General features: G+C 39.0%; 1 protein-coding gene across 1 annotated transcript in view; it reads right to left on the bottom strand.

Moving 5' to 3' along the window:
* The window catches only part of AGXT2 (alanine--glyoxylate aminotransferase 2), a 1,286,299-nt gene that overhangs the window by 393,553 nt on the left and 869,205 nt on the right, over positions 1 to 23,541 (bottom strand). The window contains exon 7 of the mRNA XM_044070154.1: positions 9,280 to 9,373. Within this exon, the coding sequence (XP_043926089.1) occupies positions 9,280 to 9,373 (94 nt within the window). The remainder of the gene's footprint in view (positions 1 to 9,279; positions 9,374 to 23,541) is intronic.

The raw sequence follows: 23,541 nt of genomic DNA, 5'->3' as shown, positions 1-23,541 counted from the left end.
ACATACTTCACATTGGATCACTGCCAAAGAGAACTACGCAAGACTCCTAACACCCTAACCGTGAGCCATAAAATGATCTCAAAATGGCATTAACATAAGTAAAAAAGAATCCATTGTTAGTGTAATCAGGAAAAGGCACTTGCCTTTCCTTGATCTTCCCTGACATTGCAGGTCTTTTTTATGGTGAAGGGAAGGTATTTGTTCCAGAGTCTAGGGTAGCAGTCTTTACAGTGGAAGAAACAAAGCTGAACTGAGCACATGTAGGAGGAGAACAGACCAGGGACCATACAAAAACAAGGAAGTCCCCATGTACTAGCAGCTCAAGGACACATACTCAATAGCCCTGACCCCCAGTTGGCTCACCTTTTCTGAACAAAGACTTTTCCACAGCTCACTGGACTAACCCACCATTTCTCCTGCATTGTTTAAATTTGACTGTGCTACTGCAGGGAATGGTTGCAAAGAGGGACTAGCCTTACCACATACATGAAAGAGAAGTGAGACCCAATGATCACACCAAACCAGGAAGGTTATAGCGAATGTACAGCTTATACCACAAAGACTAGTCATTTCCAAGAAAAGCCTCCCCCACTGTTCACTGAACGAACCCACCACTTTTAAAACCATTCATTCTGGATAGTTATATAAAGTTTTACAACCAAAATTAGCCCTGCCACAAATTATGAAAGGATGATATGAGCCCCAACTCCCCCACAGCATATGGCATTCAAACTAATGACTGTCATGTTTTCTGGATAATGATCAAAAGCTAACTCCTACTGATTTTTAAGAAGTCCAAATAAATTTGTCTACTCTTTTTTTGAAACTTGAGGAAATAGGCAGATTCGAGGAAGGTGATCAAAAGTGATGTAGATTTCCAAACCCACCTTACTCTATCAAAATGACCCACCTTAAGGAGGCTCCCTATTGAAATGTCAAGTGCAGACATGCCAAAAAAAAAAGATTGAAAACACTGGAGAAGAGCTAATCTCGAGGATCCTTAGGACTTAGCTCCTTAGGACTTCTTTTTGCAAGAAGGCCATAACGTATATATACCAGTGCTGAGATTGCCATACCTCAGAGACAAGGGAATATTCCAAGAAATGGCATCTCAGGCTTAGTATATGTAAGTTTGTTCTTTTAGCCATTTATCCTCTGTATTTTGGGGTTCACTCTAAAATGGTTACCCTGTAAGGATGTCCTTTTCAACACTCAGAGCACAAAAGACTGGATGGAGAATGATGAGAAAGAATTTATTAAACAAAATAAGCTTTAATACGGATTAAGAGAGAGTTATAACAACAGTTAAGTGTCGTTGCTGCCATGATTTTTATTTTTTGCATTGAAATGTGACACAATAATGTAATATGAACTTTTAAGATCAGGACCAATCCCAGCTAAACCATACTTCTATGACCTCAGCAAAATGAACCAGACTTGGTGTACCTATAAACAGGGGCAGGTGAGGAGTATGCCCATATTCAGAACACTTAAATACCCTCTGACTAACAGTTGTTAATCAGAAAGTTTAGAGCACTGCTTATCTGTCTGAGATAAAGAATGCTACAGATTACAATAACGACTCTCAGATTTCCTTCTTTAACCTGCTATACTACGTGATGATTTGACTGAGGTTCTACTAACCCATTTTAAACTCCCAGACAGGTAAACAAGCTAACATCCAGCAGACCACCACCACCACTAACCAAGGATACCAAAGGTAAAGGTGCACAAAGGCTGGACATACTTAGGTAAAAAAAAATGTTTTTCCATTTCGCTCACCCTCAAGGAAACGAGGACAGAGTCTGCTACAGCCAAAACAGGATGGCACCACTAGATCTTTGTTAGTGGTAATGTTAAGAGTTTTTTTAAGGTAAAGTATATGATTGGGGGGGCAGGGTTGGGGTTAGGATTAGGCTTAGTATGTATGACTAATGGTCCAAGAGGGCATGATCACTTGCAGTGTTTTACTTTGCATTTGATCTTAGGTGTTTTGATTAAATGAATATTCACTGTTATTACATTTTTTTTCTTTTTCCTGTTTTTTTGGTTGTTCCCTGTCTAGTATTTTCACCGTTACATGATATAATCATTTAACTATAAAATCATATAAATAGATAGATATAGTGTACTGAGAAAATAGCAGAAGACAACAGTGGGTGTTATCCCCCTAACCAGCCTACTGATGTGTGCAAACCCTATTCCTAATCCCAAATCTACCCCTGCCCCAAACTTAACCCTACACATTATGTTACTAAAACCCTTTTGTCTAACAGTACCACTACACAAGACAATAGGATACAGAACACACAGACCATTAAACATGTAAAACAGTAAATTTATCCCCTTACCTAACCCTAACCTGCTAATACTTACACATACACACCAACCACTATAACCTTTTCATTCAGACATTCAGTTTCCAACATACTCCTGCTATTAAACATTGTAAAAATGTGCATTCAGTCATTTGAGGTTTGTTTTGGTCAAATGTGCTTTTGATATTTTGAGCTGCAACAATATATATATATATATATATATATATATATATATATATATACACACACACACACACACACACACACACACACACACACACACACACACACACACACACACACACACACACAGCCCCCCACATAAGGGGGTGTGGGGGACATACCCCCACATAGTTTGGGTATATATTATCTTCTGGAACGAGTTATTCATTGGATTTAAGTATACATGTCTATGGTTTAAAATGTATAAAATAGGGTGGGGCTATGCCCCCCACACCCCCCAATGTGGGGGGCTGTGCCCCCTACACCACTCCTTACTATATATACAAACTCCAGGATCACACTACAGTGGGGAAAAGGGCATATACCATTTGACGGAATGAGTTTCAGTCAAATGAGTTTTCAGTGAAGTGAGAGTTCAGTCAATTGGTCCCAGTTATCTGAGTTTCAACTAAATGAGTTTTCAACGAAATGAAGTAGATCCATAAATATATATATATATATATATATATATATATATATATATATATATATATGTATATTTATTCAACGTTAGTCTTAAACATTGAAACAAACCTGAACACCCCATCCCTTACCCAACCTTTGCCAAACCATTAACCTCCTCTGGCGATATTCACCCAAACACAGGGACCCATCCTTCCACTCTCCCCAGCACCACTTCCCCCTTAGTTCAGTAACTGTTATTCATACCTACTCCCTTGGCACATGAACTCCCAAAGCATATGTAATAAAATACATGACCTACAGCCTTGGAGTACACTTCATAATGCTGATAGTTTAGTTTTGACTAAAACCTGGTAAAAGCCCAATATTAAAAATGATGAAATACTTCCCCCAAGCTATAACATTTTATGTCTAGACAGATCACTCAAAAAAGCTGGAGGCATAGCAGTTCTATACAATAATCCACCGCTTCTCTTGGTGTCCTCAGTCTGCCCACCTTCCTTTAACAATGCTGAAATACTCATTTTCCTGTTAAAAATCAGTGATCACAAAAATATCTGTCTTGTCACTGTTCTGTCTTGGCTATCCAGAAATATCAACCAAGAAACCATCATCCAGATGATGTAAATATTGATTGGCAATCTTTTTCCTGCTCCTAACTGTACTTCTGTCTTAAAACATATACAGCCTCATGCAACTCATTGCCTCTCTAACCAAATACAGGAAACATTCCAATAGATCTTTAATTTTAGACAGAGCCCTCACATCTGACCCAAGTAAAATGATATTCTGTGATACCCTCCCACACTGTATGAGTGATCACCTCAGAGTTTTTCTTAAATGGTTGCCAACTAACCCCCAAAACAACCATCGCAAAAACAATGTCTAGAGCTTAGCTCACTTTAGCAAAGATATATTCACTGAAATACTGAAAGCTTGCAACTGAGATCTGATAACATCTCTCCCAGTGCAGGCAGCAGTTGCATAGTTTAATGACATTTTTCTCGAACAGTTAGCCACAACCTTACACAAACGAGCCAAATTCATCCTGCCCCTGAACTCCCAAAAACTCCTAAATAACTCATGAGACCCAGAGACAAAGTCCGGAAATCTTGGTTTCATAGCAGAACAGAGCTCAGTCCCCAAAACTTTGGTGAGCTCTGCAGCCACACCGAAACTCAATCAGATAAAAAAAAAAAACAATCACTACACTTCAGTCCTAGATACATACACTAAGAAGCCCAAGCAATTCTGGTCCTCCACTAACAACTTACCCCTATTACTAGCAACTATACTGAACCTATTTCTAAGCAACTCAACTCGCACTTCATGCATTCAGTCACCCCTCTCATAAACAACCACTCACCTATCCCCCCTTCATTCCAAAAGAACTATCCATTAAAATCCCTGACTTCCACATCAACCCAGTTTCCATCTCCATTATCAAAAACTACTTCATAAGCTAAAACACACTGCATTCACTGCTGAAAAGCTTCCCTTAGAATACATTAGTATGGCTGCTGACCCTGTAGCATACCCAGTCCCTATCCTCATAAACAAATCTGTCCAAGAAAATTATGTACTTATTGTCTGGAAACAGTCACTAATTATTCCCTTTTACAAAGGAGAAGGTTCCACTGAATTGTGTAATCACTGCCCTATAGCTATTCAGTCTCCATTATCTAAAATCCTTAAAATGTGTACACAGTTTCAGCTTCTCAGTTGTTTAATAGATAACAACCTCCTATCCTATCCCCAGCATGATTCAGGCCACACTGCAGCGCCACCAGAGCTCTCCTTAATTTTGTAAGCTTCACAGGGACTCTGGAAACTTTGTTTACTCTCTGTTTTTTTTTACTTATCTATGGTGTTCAACACTGTATCTCATCAGGTTCTTCTCCACAGACTATTCTCGACTAAGCTTTGACACACCCTCCCTCTTCTGGTTTCATAGCTACCTTTCTAACAGGCTACAATGGCAGAAAGAACAATCGCCATTTTTGCTCATCTTAGTAACAGTGCCACTAAGCTCAGTCTTGGTCCCCATACTTTTTAATATTTTTATTAATGACCTCTATGCTGCTACTAATGAACTAGCTGCCATTAATTATGTTAATGATTCTGCACTGATACCTACAGCTAAATCCCTCCAAGAACTTCAGGAAAAGGCTCACAAAGCTTTTTGTTCTATATAAATTTGGCTAAGAAATTCTCACTTCCTGGTGAATGCTGTGAAAGCCAGTTATTGTTTTTTACACCCAAATCTGTGTATATGCAACAAAGTAATGTTTCCATCGCGTCATCAAACACCACTCTAATCAAACTTGTGTCCCATACAAAGCTACTTGGTGTCATTATAGATAACAACCTGAAGTTTGGTATGCAAATACAACAAGCTATCAAGAAAACCTACAGAAAAATTGGACTCCTATATTTGCTGCAGCAAACAATTTTTAACTAGCAATGCCAAAAAAAGCCTCTGGATATCTCTTACCTTCACTACTATAAGCTGCCCCATCAACACTAACCTTCAACAATCTCTAATAGCAAAAATTGAACAATGCTATAATAAAATATTTAAATTTCCCAATAACAAATCTGCTAAATACCTAGTGAATCTGCTAAATCCCACCAATGCTTAGCCTTAAAACTGTTAGGTGGGCTAGAATTTCTGCATTACCTCTTTATCACCCACTTAGCAAATGTTCATAATACGGTCTACAAACCTCAAAACTGTCCTGCACTCCAAGCTTTAGTGGAAGCTTACTCCAATACACAGTCACTACACTCCATGAACAAGTCCCTATTAACCATAACGAAAAAACACAACTCTGCCGATATGTCCTTGTACTCAAATTATATCTCTAAAATCTGGAATTATATTCCTTCTACCATCTGACAACAAGCCAACTATCCAGATTCATGAGCTGTCTAAAATGGCACTTGAAAAACACTTGGCTGTGCTCTTGTACCTCCCCAGGCTAGAATACCATGGCCTTTATACTCATTTCTTACTCTCATATACCTCAACAAAGCACTGCGGTGGTGGTGCTGCGGTAGCGTTGTTGCCTCATAGTAAGACGTTGCCCTGTTCGATCCTCAGCTAGAGCGTCTCCTGTGAGGAGACATGCGTGAATGGGCGTACCTTTGTTGAAAGTTGTGCGTCAGGGCTGGCAACTCGGCACGTAAAAATCTACTGCCAATCATTAGCGGACCAGAGTTCCACTGTGGCGACCTCTAACCAGGAAAAGCCGAAAGACACAACAATATACCTCAACAAAGCAAATTCTAAATGTCAGTTTCCTACTGTTTTATATCCCTTCATCCTAACTGCCACTTTGTTTGTCTTCACTTCCCCATCCAGCAAGGTTTTCTCTGCAGCAGAATTCCAACTCATACTCACTACCTTCTACACCTCCCTCAACTTCACTACAACTTTCTTTTTGTCTACATCACCTAACAAACATATATTCTGCTCACCTTTCCTCACCTACACTTTGCTTTCTATTCTTATCATCCCATCTCTTTCTTACATCGCCCACACCTCCTTTCTCTTATATCTCCTATGCATAAATGTAAAATTAAAATTTGACATTTTAAACCCCTCTGTCTACACCAGTTTGTCTTTTTTTTAAATATATAATAACAGCATACTTTACTGATTGCAGATTTTCTCTAGTATGCCTGTCTTTCATTTTTTTTTTTTATGTCCATATTGTAACTTTAAGTTTTACATGTTTCTCTGCTGTATAGCATTGCCAATTTTGTTATGGGAGCTTTGGGAGCTTTTCTCCCTGGGCCTCCACTGAAAAAGGACTACTGCAGTCCAGTTTGATTATCCCAGTCTACAAAAGCAATAAATAAATAATGATATATGTATATATATATATATATATATATATATATATATATATATATATATATATATATATATAATATGTATATGGGTCTATATTAAAAGACCAAAGAGGTGTTTCAGCGAACACCTCTTGGTCGACACGTAATGAGCGAACTCACTAAAGCATGAATGCTCTCGGAGTTGGTATATTTAGTTGGGGGGTGTGGGGGCGCAGCCCCCATGTTATGTTTTAAAGTGTGTGTGTGTGTGTGTGCTTGTGCTAGCGGTTTCTTTCCCAGGGGAAGAAACCGCTGTTTTGAGCATTCGTGCTTTAGTGCATTCGCTCATTACGTGTCGACCAAGAGGTGTTCGCTGAAACACCTCTTCGGTCTTTTACGATAAATCCTAAATATATATATATATATATATATATATATATATATATATATATATATATATAGAGCTAGATATACACACGCACACAGGTTCATGAGTATATACACACATACACAATTTCCTGAAACTAAAGTGTAATATCGTATCTCAGAGTTAGCAAAGTAGCTTTTTCCACTTTGTAGTTTTTGTAGATTGCAACATCCTAGAGGTAACAAAGATTGGTTCATGTAGTGCGGGTCCCTGCAATACCTGCTATTAATTATTTTATTCTGATATTTGTAGTCTTGAAGTTACTCACAGCTGCAAGAAACTGATGCCCTCTTGTACAGCTGATTTTTTTACCTACAGTTTTGCTGATGCACTGATTGTGAATCTGTGATTTGTGTATCATTGAGGTACATGTACTTAGCTGAAAACTTTCAGGAAGTGCAGCCATTTTAGCTCACATCATATTAAGAGAGTCGCTTACTATCCTAAACTCTGAATGAATATTAACACATCATCCTGACTGGAAGGCTGCATACAAAATATTTATTGCTCTTATCTTACATATAATAATTTTGAAACACACTTGTTAACCAGGTAGGCCCACTGCATACACAATCCCTTTTCAGGGGTGACCAGGACCAGTGTCTGGTTAAGCGACTTGCTTAAAGTCACACAGTAGGCAAATGAGGGGATCAAACCCAGTACCACAAGAACTACAACTCAGGGGCTTAATCTTCTGCACCAACAAAAGACTGTATGGCTATAATGAAGCTAAACATTGGAGAAATGCTTCCCATGCTCTTCATGTCTTTATATATTACTGCCTACTGGCTTGTCTGCCTTTTTTCTATCTGCTCATATCTATTATATTCTGAAACTCAGTATAGAAGCCAAAGAGATTTGCGTCAATCACAAAGCCACATATATCTACAAAGGAAACAAAAGATTACAGTTTCCCTGATATACAAATTCCATGAGAAATCTGCAGTTATCTTTATTTCTCCTCCATGGACACTTGATATCAGATATCAAAAATATATTTGTACAAGCTGTTCTTGCCTAGAAAATAAAATCAAGGTGAAGGCAAAAAATATTTAACTCATTCACTCCAGTGGAGCTCTGGAAGTTTGTATGCTTAACTTCTATTGTCTGCATCCTCAGCTTTTTACAAAATCAAGTTATAACTTCACATTTCAAACAAATGTTCATATCTCTGAGGCCATATGGGTTACTAAAGAAATATAAATTTCAAACTGTTTAGCACAAACATCTTTACAGTGGTACTGTTCATTAGATTCTAGGTCTTGAACTGGATTGTATGTGTCATAATAAAAACTGTAAATATTAGTTTTGTAATGTCTTAGCAACCATCCAAGCTACACACATACTGTCAGCAGCATTTTGTATCTTCAGCTGTGAGCTTTCATATGAGGCTATGTAGTTTTGCCTGTGTTACTTGGTTATTGAGATATTTAGAAAATATGAAAAATCATGACAACACAAATAAATAGTATATGAACACTAATATCTCGTAAGCAGCACTAGGCAGAGGTCAAATATCATTGCAGCTGTATTGCTCATCAAGTAAGTTTAAGATGACCTCTCAAAACTTGTATGCAGCATAACTTTGGAATTATTAAAGCAAATATGGGCAGGCCAAATTAGATGCTTAGATGTGTCAGTAGGATGCAAAAGCAGAACCACTCAGAGGTGTCACTAGGCTGCAAGGAGTTAACACTGATGTGACTGGTGACGTTTCTGTGGTTTGTAGAAAATGTGATAAATCTCATCTACTAAAAATACTTTACTCCAATTTAGTTTAGACATTCAGAAGTGTGTACTTGTTTTCTGATGTTGCTGTTTTTATACTTTAATAACCTTTGAGCTGCTATCTTTTGTCCAGGTATTTGAACATAAATGTTGGGTGAAAGCATTACATAGGAGAGCAGCTTCTTTGCCAGTCTTCTTGACAAAGATCCATTTTATAGACAATACAAGAACACATTTTGATTTTAATGTAGTTTTTTTTTAACTAAAACGATGCTCATTCATTTCAAAGCTAGCAGCTTGACATTTCCTTCTTTTAGTTCTTACCTGGAGAGCAATTGCAAGAACGGACAGTCTGGACTGAGGAATCTCTGCAATGGCTTCCTCCCCATGGGCCAGAAAACACATCAGGGCACATTGTCTACAAATCAAAGCAGAAATGGACAGACATAAGCAGGTCATCAGCCTTGGATCTTGATTCAGCACAGGCAGAAAAAATAGAAATGAGATGTTTAGTATAGTCAGAAAAAATACTTTCAGCTTACCTTGGTGATCTTTGCAGCACTAACGTTCCTGACCACTCTATGTCCACTGCTGTAGTACTGACTGTTGAGATGACTCCTAGATCTCATGGACCACAGAGTGGGTAATCTATTGAAGGTGCAGAGGGCACAAGTCCCTATGGGACTGGCTGTGGTGAAACTTGTCCATTGGACATGAAAATCTTAACTAGACTGTAATGCTTTGCAAAGGTGTGCACTAAAGATCAGGTAACACAAGATAGCCTGAGTAGGGTTACCTATCTGAGGAAGGCTCTGGTAGTAGCTGGGGCCCTGACACAATGATCTCTCACTAGATGTAGAATAGGCTTGTATCCATCTGTCCATCCACAGCCCCTTTTCCCTTTATAACACATGGGGTCAGGGTGTTGCCTTAACATCTAGGGAGTGCAAAATACCTTCCCACTTATTCAGATGAGATGGAAAGAATGCACGGAATTGAATAGCCTGGTTCAAGGATAGGTATGTAATCACCTTAGACATAAAAGATGGGTTACTTTGAGCTGAGACACAATCTTAATGCATTAGGGTCTGCAATTCGGAAATATAGGTTCCTAGATAAACTCTAGGCAATCAGTCTTTAGGCTATTACATGTCTAGCCAATAATCAGTTGGTGACCAAAGGTGAGAATAAAACTCTGTACCTTCTGTCTGTGATTATGCCCCCCTTACCCCCCCCCCCCAACAGTGAGGTCAGGGCTACCAAGCAAGGCAATCTTCCAAGAGAAACATATCCGGGGGGGGGTGGAAGTAGCTGGTTCAAATGGAGAAAGTGTGCACATTTCCAGAAAAAATAAATGAGAACTCATGGTAGAGACCTAGTTTTTGGAAGGTCTCATTTGCAGGACCTCCTTAAGGAAGTATTTCACTGACAATTGGGATTAGAAAGGTGAGTCCAGAGGCATACATTTAGAAATTGCTGTGCCATGGACCATTAAGGCAGGCATAAGAATGGTCTTTTGTACATATCTGTTATATATCTGAGAACCAGAAACACCTGTGCTGAGTTTGCTGTTCTCTGCAACAGCTCCAGTGAGAGAACATTTTCCTCTTTGATATACAAGATTTCCTTGTGTCGGGTTTCCTGGCCTCCCTCAAAATTTTTAGCATGTCCTCAGAAAACATGTGCCTAAAAAGGATAGGATACGTGCTATGTCATCAACAATGTCATTCTTAGTGTCTGTAAGTTGGGGTAAATCAAAGACCTCTGCCCCTGTTGTAAGCCAAGAGGTCCACACATTGAGATAGCAGGTAATAGAACCAGATCTTCTATTACCAGACTCAGAAGAAGAGAGGAGCAATGCTGCCTAGGCCAAAATTGTGCTATCAATGTCAGTTTTGGACTGTCCTCTTTTACCTTTCATAATACACTGGGGGTCAAATGTACTGAAGGAAAAGCATATAGTAACAGACCTGCCCAGGTTATGGAGAAGGCATCTGCTACTCAGGCCTCATGCGTTGGAATCCTGGTGCCAAAATGTTCTCAACTGTTTGTTTTCTGGAGAAGCTAAAAAGTATATGGCTTGCACACCCCATGTGTGGATTACGTCTGAGAACATATACGTGCTCAACAGTCATTCATTGGGATCCACTTGTGCTTAGCTGGTTTGCTAATGCATTTTCCTGGGATGAAATGTACATGGCCATAAGGGTTAAACCCCACTCCTGGGTTAGCTCCCATAACTGCATAAGAGTCTGTGCAATAGGCAAGAATGTGTCCTTCCCTTGCTTGTTGATACACCACATCACTGTGGTGTTGTCTGCTTGGACTTGCAAAGTCTCCTGCTGCCATATAGGTTTAAAGCTTTTGATGGCTAGAATCACTGCCATCATTTTTTATGTTGATGTCCTTCATTTTAAATGTGCTTTCCTAAATCCACTAAATTCTCAGATCCACCAAAATTGGCACCCCAAGTCAGGTCTAAAGAGTTTGTTGTGAGGGTCTGAAGGTCTGGGTTCAAACTGAAGAGTACCTCCAGGTTTAGGAAAAGCTGTTCTATCAACTAGTGGAATTTGTTCATGATGCAGGGTAACATGGAATGGGCCACTGCAATGACTGGGCATGCTGACACCACTTGATTTGCAGTTGCCACTGAAATTTGCTCATATGAAATCTTGCTTGGGGAACTATCAATATAACTATGTATCCCAAGACTCTGAAGAACTCTCTAGTAGGGATCTGGTTTGGCAATCTTTCCGAAATACTGTGACAGAAATGGATTTTGTTCTCAGGGAGGATTTATTTCTGCTTTTCTTTACCTAGTAGTGTTCCTAGAAATAAAACTCATCTTGTGGATCAAAGGTGAGAATTTAGAAGATTTAGAGAAAGTCCAATGGACTGGAAATTGTTGACTGTAGTTTCTAGACTCTCCTGATCCTGAATGTCTTCTAGGGGTGTAGCCTAGATGACATAGTTGTACACATATGGATTAATGTGAATACTTTTGTTTCAGGGAAAAAAAGCAATTACTGGAGCCAGGCAGTAGACAAGTCAAAGGGCAAGGCAGTGAATCAGTACTGGGAACCCACTGATGGTTATCTGTGGTTAGGCATTTTTTAAAAATTCAAGGTCATATTTGAACATTTACAATTATGGTAAGTTGATAGTACAACTGTTCTACATTGCAGATGTTGTTCCACAACTCAGCATGTTAACCAGGAACCAAAAAATACAGCAACCATGCTGACAAGATGAGATGCACTAGGATAATCCAAGCAGAAATACATTTTATTATAATTAAGCTCTTTTGTCTGTATACAGGTTCATCAGAATCTGTTAAAAACAGCACCAAGTGCTCTATTTAAAGCAATTTAAATAATCACATACCAGCTGACCTCTGTTGTTAAAAGATACATAAATATTTAAAAACGTTAACAAAGCATGTATATATACTAAGTCACGTGTGAGTGCAAATTTATTTATCATTTGTTGACCGGGAAAGTCCGACTAGGTTCCACAGAGCCTGTTTTCAGCGGAGGCCCGGGGAGAAATGCTCCAGATAACTCTTCAAATAACATGCCCTTGAATTATATTAAAATGAATTGTGATGATAAAATATTATATAACAAAGGAAAATGTATGTATTAAAAACATCTTTTTCTTACAACAAAAACAAACTGATATTTCAGAACAGTTACCATTCTAAACACAACCCAGAGCTGACCTTGCTTAGCTTTTGAAATAAAATCAAACTCCTTGTTTTTATTTAACAGCTTAGCAGTGGATGTACCATACATCGTAGTGCAGGACTGTGATTAATCCACCTTGACATTGTATATTAGCATTTTCTGAGAAGAACGACGGAGTGGATGTACAAGTGCCATCCATAAAATCATCAAAAAAGAGATTCCATAACTTGACAAAAGAAGAAAATCAACTTTTGAATGAATCTGTAAGAATCATGAAGCCAGACAAGGATTAGGTGTGGTCCTAATGGAGCCTATTGATTACATCAGCAGACTTTGCCAGAGATGGTCTGCACCTGTCACCCCTGGGATTCAGGTTACTGGCTAAAGCTTTTGCCACACCTATAGTGCCTTTTTAGGCAAGGTTCAAAGGACAACACCACCACCGTAACAGATACAAGCATGCAAAATCTGAAGGTAATGCTACTCAATGCTAGAAGTCTAAACCTCAAAATGCACTCTCTTGAGGCACTCCTAAAAATGGAGAACATTGATATATGTACAGTAACTGAGACCTGGTTCAACGCTCCAGAGAGCACCCCTGCAATACCAGGCTACAACTCTTATCACACTTTTCGGCCACCAAACCATGACCGAAACACTAAAGGTGGAGGAGTGTCCATATTCACCAAGGATATTCACACCTCCAGGCTAGTTGCCCAACACAATGCATCTGAAATTCTCCAGGTGCAACTAACACTAGGTAAGACTGCAATCCAAATTGTAACTTGCTACAGATCCCTCACCATGCCCCAAGATACTCACTACACATTTCTAAACACACTGGAAAATATTAAGATACAACCAAACACCCTAATACTGGGTGATTTCAACTACCCTGCCATTAACTTGGAAAACTACTCATGTACCAACACCTTTTCCCAATGGTTCTTGGAATTCATAAATTCCAATGCCCTGGATCAACTAATCCATTGTCCCACCAGGGGCTCCAATATCCTAGACCTGGTCATTACCAACATGGGAGATAGATGCTCCACACCAGTGGTCACCCCCTCATTGGTCAGCTCTGACTATAAGCAAATCACCCTTGACATCCACATCCCACCCCCACCCCCCAGTAAGGAAACCTCCGTAAAAAAACTTCTCCAAAGCCAACTTCATGCTACTCAAGTCAGAAGCGACAAACTTCATGACATCCATGCAGATGGGATCTGAAAGTTCGAGTGCTGAATCCTACACTAAGGCATTGAAAGAGCACATCCACTCATGCATGAATCGTGCCATCCGAAATAGAACCAAGACACTCTCCTCCAATAAAAGGAAGCCAATCTGGTGGTCTCCTGCCATAAACAAACTATGCAACAGAAGGAAGAAACTGTTGCAGAAAAGAGGAAAATCCCAGAATGCAAAAAACTCCCTTACCAGCCTCAGTAAGAAGCTGAGATCCCTCATAAAATCCTCCAAAGCTAGTTACGAAAATAAAATTGCCAAAGATTCCAAAGAAAACCACAAGGCATTCTATAGTTATGTCAAGAATCTAAATGGCAATGCTCAGATCTGCTCCGAGCTACAACAGAATGGTATTAAATATACTGATCCCAAGGTTATTGCCAATATCCTGGCAGATCAATTTAGTGCCAACTTTACACCCTTCTCAACCCCTAAAGGGCCCATGTCAATACCAAAAGATTGCTAAATTCCAGTTATCATGGCCACACAGGTAGAAACCACACTCTCCAAAGCTAAGAATACAGCATCCATGGGACCAGATGACATCCCGGGCTGTGTACTACATGAACTACAAAATGAAGTGGCACCTCACCTAAGTGTCATGTTTAATCATAGCCTCACCTCAGGCTTCATGCCCACTGAGTGGCGCACAGCTACAGTTATCCCACTCCACAAAGGGGGATCTACCTTGGATCCTGGGAACTACCATCCCATCAGTCTGATGAGCCTGATCTGCAAGGGCATGGAATGCATTATCATGGAACTTATAAACAAAGACATTGGCAACTTCAAACACTGGACCCCACCTAGTTTGGGTTCGTGAAGGGCCAATCCTGTCTCCTGAACCAGATTGACTTCTTCAAATCAGTATCCAGAGCTGTGGATAAGGGCAAGGCAGTCCACACAGCCTATCTGGACCTTGCCAAGGCCTTTGACACCATCTCCCACTCTGGAATCATAGATAAACTTACTAAGCTGGGCATAACTCCCTGTCGCTTGATGGGTTGCCAACTGGCTTACTGACAGAATTCAGACTGTAAAAGTAGCCGACTCCAAATCCAGCTCCAGACAAGTGACAAGTGGAGTACCTCAGGGTTTAGTCCTGGGGCCGCTCTTGTTTGCCATCTACTCTCTGAAGTACAAGCCAACACTAAGGGACTCTAGCTAACAAAGTTCACATATGACTGCAAACTGGGATCCATTACTGAATCCCCAAATGATGTGGATATTCTACAAAAGGGCTTTACAGAAACAGATGCTTGGTGCCAGAGCCATAGGCTCAGGCTTAATGCCAAGAAATGTATAGTGTTCCCCTTTGGGAAAAACATGTACCCATGAATTACCACATAGGTGGCAGTACACTAAACACTGAAAGTGTGATGAGATAATTAGGGACACAGGTGGACAGTGGTCTCACCTTTGATAACCACATCGCCACAACAGTCAGGAAATCCTTCTATGTGGCGCACCTCATCACTAAGGGCTTTTCATCCAGAAAAAAGGAGGTCATTGTCCCACTGTACTCATCTCTCATTAGACCAGGTTATAGAGTACAATGCCCCATTTGGTATGTACCTCACAAGACATCTGCAACAGCTGGAATGTCCGCAGAAATACCTCACTAAAAGAATCACAGGCCTAAAGCAGATGCCCTATGCTGACCATCTAAAAAAACTCCAGCTATACTCTATGGCATATCATCTACTCAGAGGTGATCTCTGCTTAACTTACAAGACAATGCCAGACCCTGAGCTATTGGACATGCTCCAATTAAAGAAATCCCAATCCCTCAGAGCCACATGCTCCAGGGATCTAAACCTTGTCATCACAATGAACAAAACATGCTGGAGGGATAGGTTCCTGACCCAGAGACTCCCCATACTCTGGAATAGACTGCCCATACATGTCAAGCAGAGAGCCTCCTTGGCCCTCTTCAAAAGGAACCTTGACGATTGGATGGGAGATAGGAAATTCACCCCTGGGATCATGTCAGTCACCCTGCTAGACAGGGGTCCAGGGAAGTAAATATTGTGGGAAGAAATATCCAGGGAATTGTTATGGCTAGGCTTGTATAGGCCCTAGGGCCAATAGCCTAGTACCAACCTATGAACTTCAATATATGTTGGCAGATGCCAGTTTTTATCAAAATCTTTCAGAAATTAAATTAACATATCCTAAAAGACTACTGAGTAGTCTGCTGGATGATTTGATCTTATAAACAATAACAGACATTAAATTCCAAATTCAACAATTTCTTGATAGTAAAATCACCAATAATTTAGCCATCTTTGGGATAACAATGATACATAAGAGCACAGATACCCCTCCTCCATTACGACTATTTTTGTCTGTCTCAGGATCAAAGACTGAACCCTCTGGCAAGTTTATAGACTAAGTTAAAATAATTTTTTAGTCATAGTGAATATGTAATAGGGGACTCTTGGCATTTTCTATGACATATTAAGAAAGTACGCCATGATATTTTGTTGGTGACAGGAGATGTACAAAATATATTCACAGTGATGCCAAAAGACATGGTATGGAATTATTTTCTGAAGATATTAATAGTGACAAGAACTTATCAAACATTCAGTTTGGACTTGCTGAACAATTTATGTAGTGTGTCCTGGATTACAACTATTTTTATTTTGAGGGGGAATTTTTATCATCATGTACAAGGTATGGCCAGGGGGTTGTTTCAGCCCCAATATATACCAGTATGGTACTATGGCAATGGGAAAGTACTTATGTATTTCAGTCACTCTACAAACACCATCTTTATATTTCCTGGGACCCCTACTGTTTGGCATCTACTTCTCAGAGGTCCACGCAAAGACAAAAGGCCAGTGACTGACCAAGTTTGCAGATGACTGTAAGTTGTGTTTTGTCATTGACTCCCCAAATGATATTAACACACCTTAAGAGGATCTCACAGCAGCAAATGACTGGTGCCAAAGTCATGGCCTTAATTTAAATGCAAAAAAATGTATTATTATGTCATTCGGCAAAAACACAACCCCTAATGATTACCACATTAATGGCAACCCCCTAAGCACACAATCTGTGGTGAGAGACCTGGGTACACAAGTTGACAACAATCTCACATTTGACCATCATATAGCGGCAGTGGTCAGAAAAGCCTTTTACTTGGTTCACCTCATAAGTAAAGAGATTGCATCCAGAAAAAAGGAGGTTATTACCTATCTGTACTCTTCCCTCATTAGGCCAATAATCGAGTACAACGCCCCGTTTGGTATGTACCTCTCCAGACACCTGCACCAACTGGATAGGCCACAGAAATACCTTACAAAGAGAATCCATGGCCTCCAACTCCTGTCCTATGTGGACAGGTTCAAATCACTATCACTGTACTATGTATCATACAGATTGCTCAGTGGTGATCTGTGTCTCTACAAGACAATCTCAGACGCTGCTGTACTAGAAATGTTCCATATTTGTGAGTCTAACTCCTCGCGTAGTACCCAATCAAAAGGCTTAAATCTAATATGTGACATTAACAAAACCTGCTGGAGAGACAGATTTATCTCCCAGAGGCTGCCCCGTCTCTGAAATAGACTCCCCATAAATGCCAAACAAAGTATGTCGCTGACCCTCTTCAAGCGCAACCTTGATGATTGGATGGGTCACCACAAATTTGTCCCAGGATTCCACCTGTGTTCCTCACTGACAGTGGTGACAGATGCTGATTGGGGTTTCTTGTTTGGGGATAAACTCTTGACTAGACTTGTAAGGGTCTCAGAACCATTAGCCTAGTAATCTCCTATGATCCTATTTAAATTTTTTGGATGACATCTTTTTAATGTGGTCACAGGATGAAATAGTCTTAGTAGAACTTTTTGCATATTTACAATCTACTGGGTCCTTTTTAAAATTTGCACGCAATACATCCAAAACTAAAATTAATTATTTGGATGTAATATTGTATAAGGATATGGATAACAGGAGATTCTGTTCCTCTATATATAGAAAACCAACTTATTCCAATGCCTTACTATATTTTCTAGTAACCTCCCTACATGGCAGAAAAAGAACCTAATAAAAGAACAAATGATTAGGTTATCAAGGCTAGAAAGTGAAGATCAAGCGTTCCTGGAAGAGCTTGCTAAAATGAAACAACTGTTTGTTGCAAACATCTATCCATACAAACTCATAGAAGATATATCTACAGAAACAGCGGAACACAGAAATAAATACTTTCCACTTTATTAATTAACACTGAATTAAGTACAAGGATATTAAATCAAAACTATAATAATTTTTCTAACACAGTGGTTGTTCAAGTATACATGGGGCAGATTCTATAATAATGGAAATTATTAGAAAAATTGGAAGAATGCAATAATAAGAGATGCCAGCACTAAGATCTTAGGAACAAGTCCTAGAGTTGTCTATAAGAGAGGCAAGAATGTGAAAGGGATTTTTGAAAAGAAGAAAGAGCAGACTTTAATGGCTTCCAATAAAGGGAAAAATGTCAATGTGTGGTACATGTAAATATTGTAAATATATTCATAAAGGCCCATATGCAATAGTTGCCAAAAAACCCATGGATTATATCCTAACCTGACGCATGTGATTGTAAGAATAAAGCCATAGTTCACTTAGCAAGCTGCCTCTCTTGCAATGTGTTTTACATGAGTAAAACAGAGATGCAGCTGAGACAAAGGATATACGAGCATCGATGATATAAAAAAGTTATTAGTAATGCACATTATAAACATTCCACTCAACTTTAAAAGTGTTTTGTTTTTTATAATGTGAAAATTGATATTGCTCCCAAGGGAAGGAGTTGGGAAAACACATTAGAATATAAGGAATTAAGGTGGTAGCTACTACTGAATGCAACCCAACTCCTGGCATTAATGATGCAGTCTCTATTGCCATTGTTTTGAGGTTGTGGGCAGACAATCTGCAATAAAATGGGTGTTTGATCTACTTTGATTTCAAAAGCTAAGCAGGGTTAGCTCTGATTAGTGTTTGGAGGAATAACTGAAATATCAGTTTGTTACTGTTGTAAGAAAAAGTTTTTATGTGTGTATATTTTCTCTCATTATATAATGTTTTATTATTACAATTTATTATAATATAATTCAAATTAGTTTTTTTATACATACTATGATATTTTATACTCAAGTGACTGTATGTGTGTGTATATATATATATATATATATATATATATATATATATATATATATATGGTTTCACTTCATAATCTCGAAATGCTGAAATCTCAAATTTCAGCATTTTGAAACTATGAAGGCGAACCATTCACAATACCAAAACCCACAATCACGAATCACACACTCACGAACATATATACAACATACACCACATAACATACACACCATTCCACCTACAGCACACAAACCACACAACCCTACACTACGCCCACTTGCTCCCTACTTAATTATACCAACTCCGAGATCGCACATAATGAAAAAAAACCCCTCACACCACGGCATTCTACACTCACTCGCACACAAATACACATCGCACATACACAAACACCAACAAATCCAGCACTCACACTCATACTTACATCTCCCTAACCCTTACCCACGCATACAACATACAAAAACACACACAAACACTCACTCACCTGCAATTTCTGACACCATACCAGGCAAACACTTCACACAATGTACTGGAAATGCATATGCACGGATTCCAGATATTCAAATTTGTTCTTATGCACTTTCGGCATTCTGCATTTTCAGCTTCATGGTCTCAGAATGCTGAAATTGGAGATTTCAGCATTTCGAGATTATGAAGTGAAACTATGTATGACTAATAAAAAGCAGCACTATCACCACAGAACAGAACATAAACATAAACTTTAATAAATAGATCTAAAATCCAAAATAAAAATGAATAAAAATGAGAGAAGCGCTTTCGGGTGTGATGTCACCCTTTTTCAGATCTCATTCATTCATAAACTACCAGTCCATTTAAAAAAGTAATAGCCAATCATTATCGACAAAAAGTTCTATGCCTTTTTAGGGCAGGTTTAAGTGGAATACAAGTATTCAGCCCTGGAGGTGTGTCTGCCTGTAAATATCCAATCCAGTTCATCTCCGCTAGTTCCATATTTAAGACTTTATCACCACCCCTTATATTCTCTTTGATGACTTGGATTACCATAAACAAGAAAAAATGCATATTATGAGCCAAGATATGTTTCACAAGTAGATTTTTAACATCTTTTAAATGAATATCACTTAAGTGTTTAGCCATTCTCTCCTTCAACTGCCTATTTGTCTTGCCGACATAAAAAGAGTCACATCTCTGTCAGCAAGCAATATAAACAGTGTTTTTAGTTTTACAGTCAGCATACATTGGTAATGAATAGGACCTGCCCATAACAGGATGCACAAACACCTGTTTCTTAAAAATATGCTTGCAATAAATGCAGGATCGACAAGGGTTGAGTTTTATATATATATATATATATATATATATATATATATATATATATATATATATATATATATATATATATATATTTATTTATTTATTTATTTATTTATTTTATTTTACATTTGTTGATCGGGATAGTCCAACTGGATACATGTCCATTTTTAGCAGAGGCCAGAGGAGAAAAGCTCCAAGATAATAATACACATTGAACATTTAGTAAATGCTAGTTTTAAGCAGATTACTGTCATAAGCAATGCCAGCATTTAGCACATATGGTACTTATTATAAAACACTTTACAAAACATAATATTATTTTCAAAGTTAAACATACATAACATTACATTCAGGTTTAAGACACATTGAGCAGCAGTTATACAATTGACCCTTCCTGAAAAGGAGTGGTAGAAAAAAGAAGTAGTTGAAGGTAAGGCACCTAAGAAATAGAGAGGTCACTAGTCTGGGTTAGTGCAAGGACATAACCAATGAGGTTTGAAGTATTTCTTGAGTTTGCTTTTGAATTGAGTTAGTGAGGGTTCTAGGGTCATGTCAGCTGGGAGTCTGTTCCATATTTCTCCAACAGAGTTGGCAAACAGAGAGTCCCCAGCTGAGTAGTTGGATTTGTATGTTTGAACTAGGAGTCTAGTGGATGATCGCAGTGGCTGGGTGCTGGTGTAGGGGCTGATAATATTTTTAGTGCAGGTGTATTTTCTGGTTGGTAAAGGACTTTATGTGCCACTATTAGCTGGTTAAACTGCAGTAGGCTTGGCAGTTCAAGCCATCCACGGTGATTTAGGTTGTGACAGTGGTTTGTTCGGTAGGCTGTGTCAGTAGCAAATCCGGCAATGTGGTTATAGCAGGATGGTAGTTTATTAAGATCTGTTTTGTTTAAGTTGGAGAATAGAGGTGAGGCATAGAGAAGAGTTGATAGCAGATGGGAACAGGCAATTGCAGTTCTAGCAAGTGGGGTAAGGAAAGGTTTGATTCTGTAAAGAGAGCCAAGTTTTTTATTAATTGTTTTGATAGTTTAATTGATACGTGCATCAAACTTCAGGTTGTTATCAACTATGACACCCAGTAGTTTAGTATGGGCTTCTGGGGAGATGATAGTGCCATTGTTAGCAGTTATGTTGAAGGCTGGCAGGGGGGTCCTGCATGTGGGGGAGAAGAGGAGCGACTTAGTTTTGTTGGGGTTTAGGATTAGATGTTGATTGGAGAGCCATTTTTCCACTGTATTGAAGGTAATTTGGGTTAATGTGAATAAAGTAGCTGGTGAGGTGTCAGAATAAATCAAGGTGGAGTCATCCGCATATTGAATGCAGGTAGCATCTGGGATAACTGAATGAAGGTCATTGATAAAGATGGAGAAAAGAAGGGGTCCTAGTATCGAGCCCTGGGGGACTCCTAATGTGATGGATAGGCGAGATGATAACTTGTCCTGCCATAGGACTGCCTGTTGCCTGCCCTGTAGGTAGGATTGAACCCATTGGCGTGCATGGTTGTTTAAGGAGAAAGCCTTCAAGGTATTTATAAGCATTTTGTGGTCAACCATGTCAAAAGCCTTGGATAGATCTAGAAAGAGTGGTGAGGATAGTTTGTTATTATTGCAGTTGTGGTTAATGACGTTAGAGAAAGAGAGGAGGGCAGAAGTAGTACTGTGGTGTGGCTTAAAGCCATGCTGAAAGCTGGACAACAGCTTGCTGTGTGTGAGGTAGTGCATGAGCTGTATGTGTACACACTTCTCCATAATTTTACCTAGAGATGACAGAATAGCTATGGGTCTAAAGTTTGACAGTTCAGTGGAACTACCTCCTTTATGGAGAGGTATGACATGGGAGATTTTCCATATAGTGGGTACAGTAGCTTCAGATATAGCTCTGTTGATCAAGATAGAGATGGGGTAGGCTATGGTGTCAACAGCCTTTTGCAGATAGTCTGCTGGGAGGAGGTCGGCAGCCAGGGTGATGTGGTGGGTCTTAGTTTCTTAAGTAGGGCATGAATAAGTTGAGTAGGAACAGGCTGGAAGGTAAAATATGTTTGGGTACTGGGTGTGGCTACATTAGAATTATAGCCATTGGGAGAGAGATGACTGGCTAGAGACTGGATAGTCTCTGTGAAGAAACTGCTGAAGTTATTAGCAATGTCTACTGGGGATTTTTGTTGGGAAGCTGGGGGGGGGTGGAGTGGCGGTTTGGCCTGGGTGGAGTAGTTTGTTTATTCCTGCCCAGAACTTTTGAGGTATGTTTTGGTGTTTTTGCAGTAGATGGTAGTAGCGGTTCTTTTTGTCTAAGGTTATGGATTTTTGGTGTCATTCCTTAGCTGTCTGAATCTTAGTTGATCAAGTGGGGCTTTTGTTTTTCAATAGGTGGCCCGTGCTTGGTTTCTGAATTAAATTTTGCTTTTGGTATCTTTAGAAAGCCATGGTGCAATATTAACTTTGGGTTCTAATAGAGCGGCTGGGAGCATGGAAGTTAAGAATAGCAAGGAATTTGGTGTTAAAGTATGCTACTGCTTCATCTAGGGGGAGACTTTTTAGTATTGACCAGTTGCATGCCTGAAGTTCATTTTGAAACTTGGTGAGAATAAAATTCTTGTTGTTTCTTAATGTTCTATAGGTGGGTTGGTAGGATATATGGTAGGTATATATATATATATATATATATATATATATATATATATATATATATATAGAGTTAAGTTTTTAAATATGTATGTATCTTTAAGAAAGCGAGGTTAGCTGTCATGTGATTATTTGAATTGCTTTAAATAGAGTGCTGGGTGCTGTTTTTCACAGATTCTGATGACGTTTGATTCAACTTGTGTATATATATATATATATATATATATATATATACATATATACATATATACATATATATATATATATATATATATATATATATATATATATATATATACACAGAAGTACTTAATCATAATAAAACATATTTTTTCTTGGATTATCCTGGTGCATCTCATCTTGTCAGAGTGGTTGTTCTAGTGTTTAGTAACTGTTCTATATTCTTCACTTAAGTCACTGTTCTTACTTCAGAGAAGAATCCCAAAAGCTTATAGCAGCTGTCCCTTGGGTGAATGGGTACCCCTTGAAGATGAGGACGGCAAAGTACCCTCCAAGAGTGCCAAGGCAGATCTTGCACTATCCCATGACATGATTTCTAGCCTGCAGTGCTTAGAAAAGGATTGCAGGGGGACCATGTAG

The sequence above is a fragment of the Protopterus annectens genome, chromosome 1.part0 (genome assembly GCF_019279795.1).
Source record: "Protopterus annectens isolate FY-2018-M chromosome 1.part0, PAN1.0, whole genome shotgun sequence".
In the NCBI taxonomy this organism is placed as follows: Eukaryota; Metazoa; Chordata; order Ceratodontiformes; family Protopteridae; genus Protopterus; species Protopterus annectens.
This window is presented reverse-complemented; position numbering and strand designations above follow the sequence as displayed.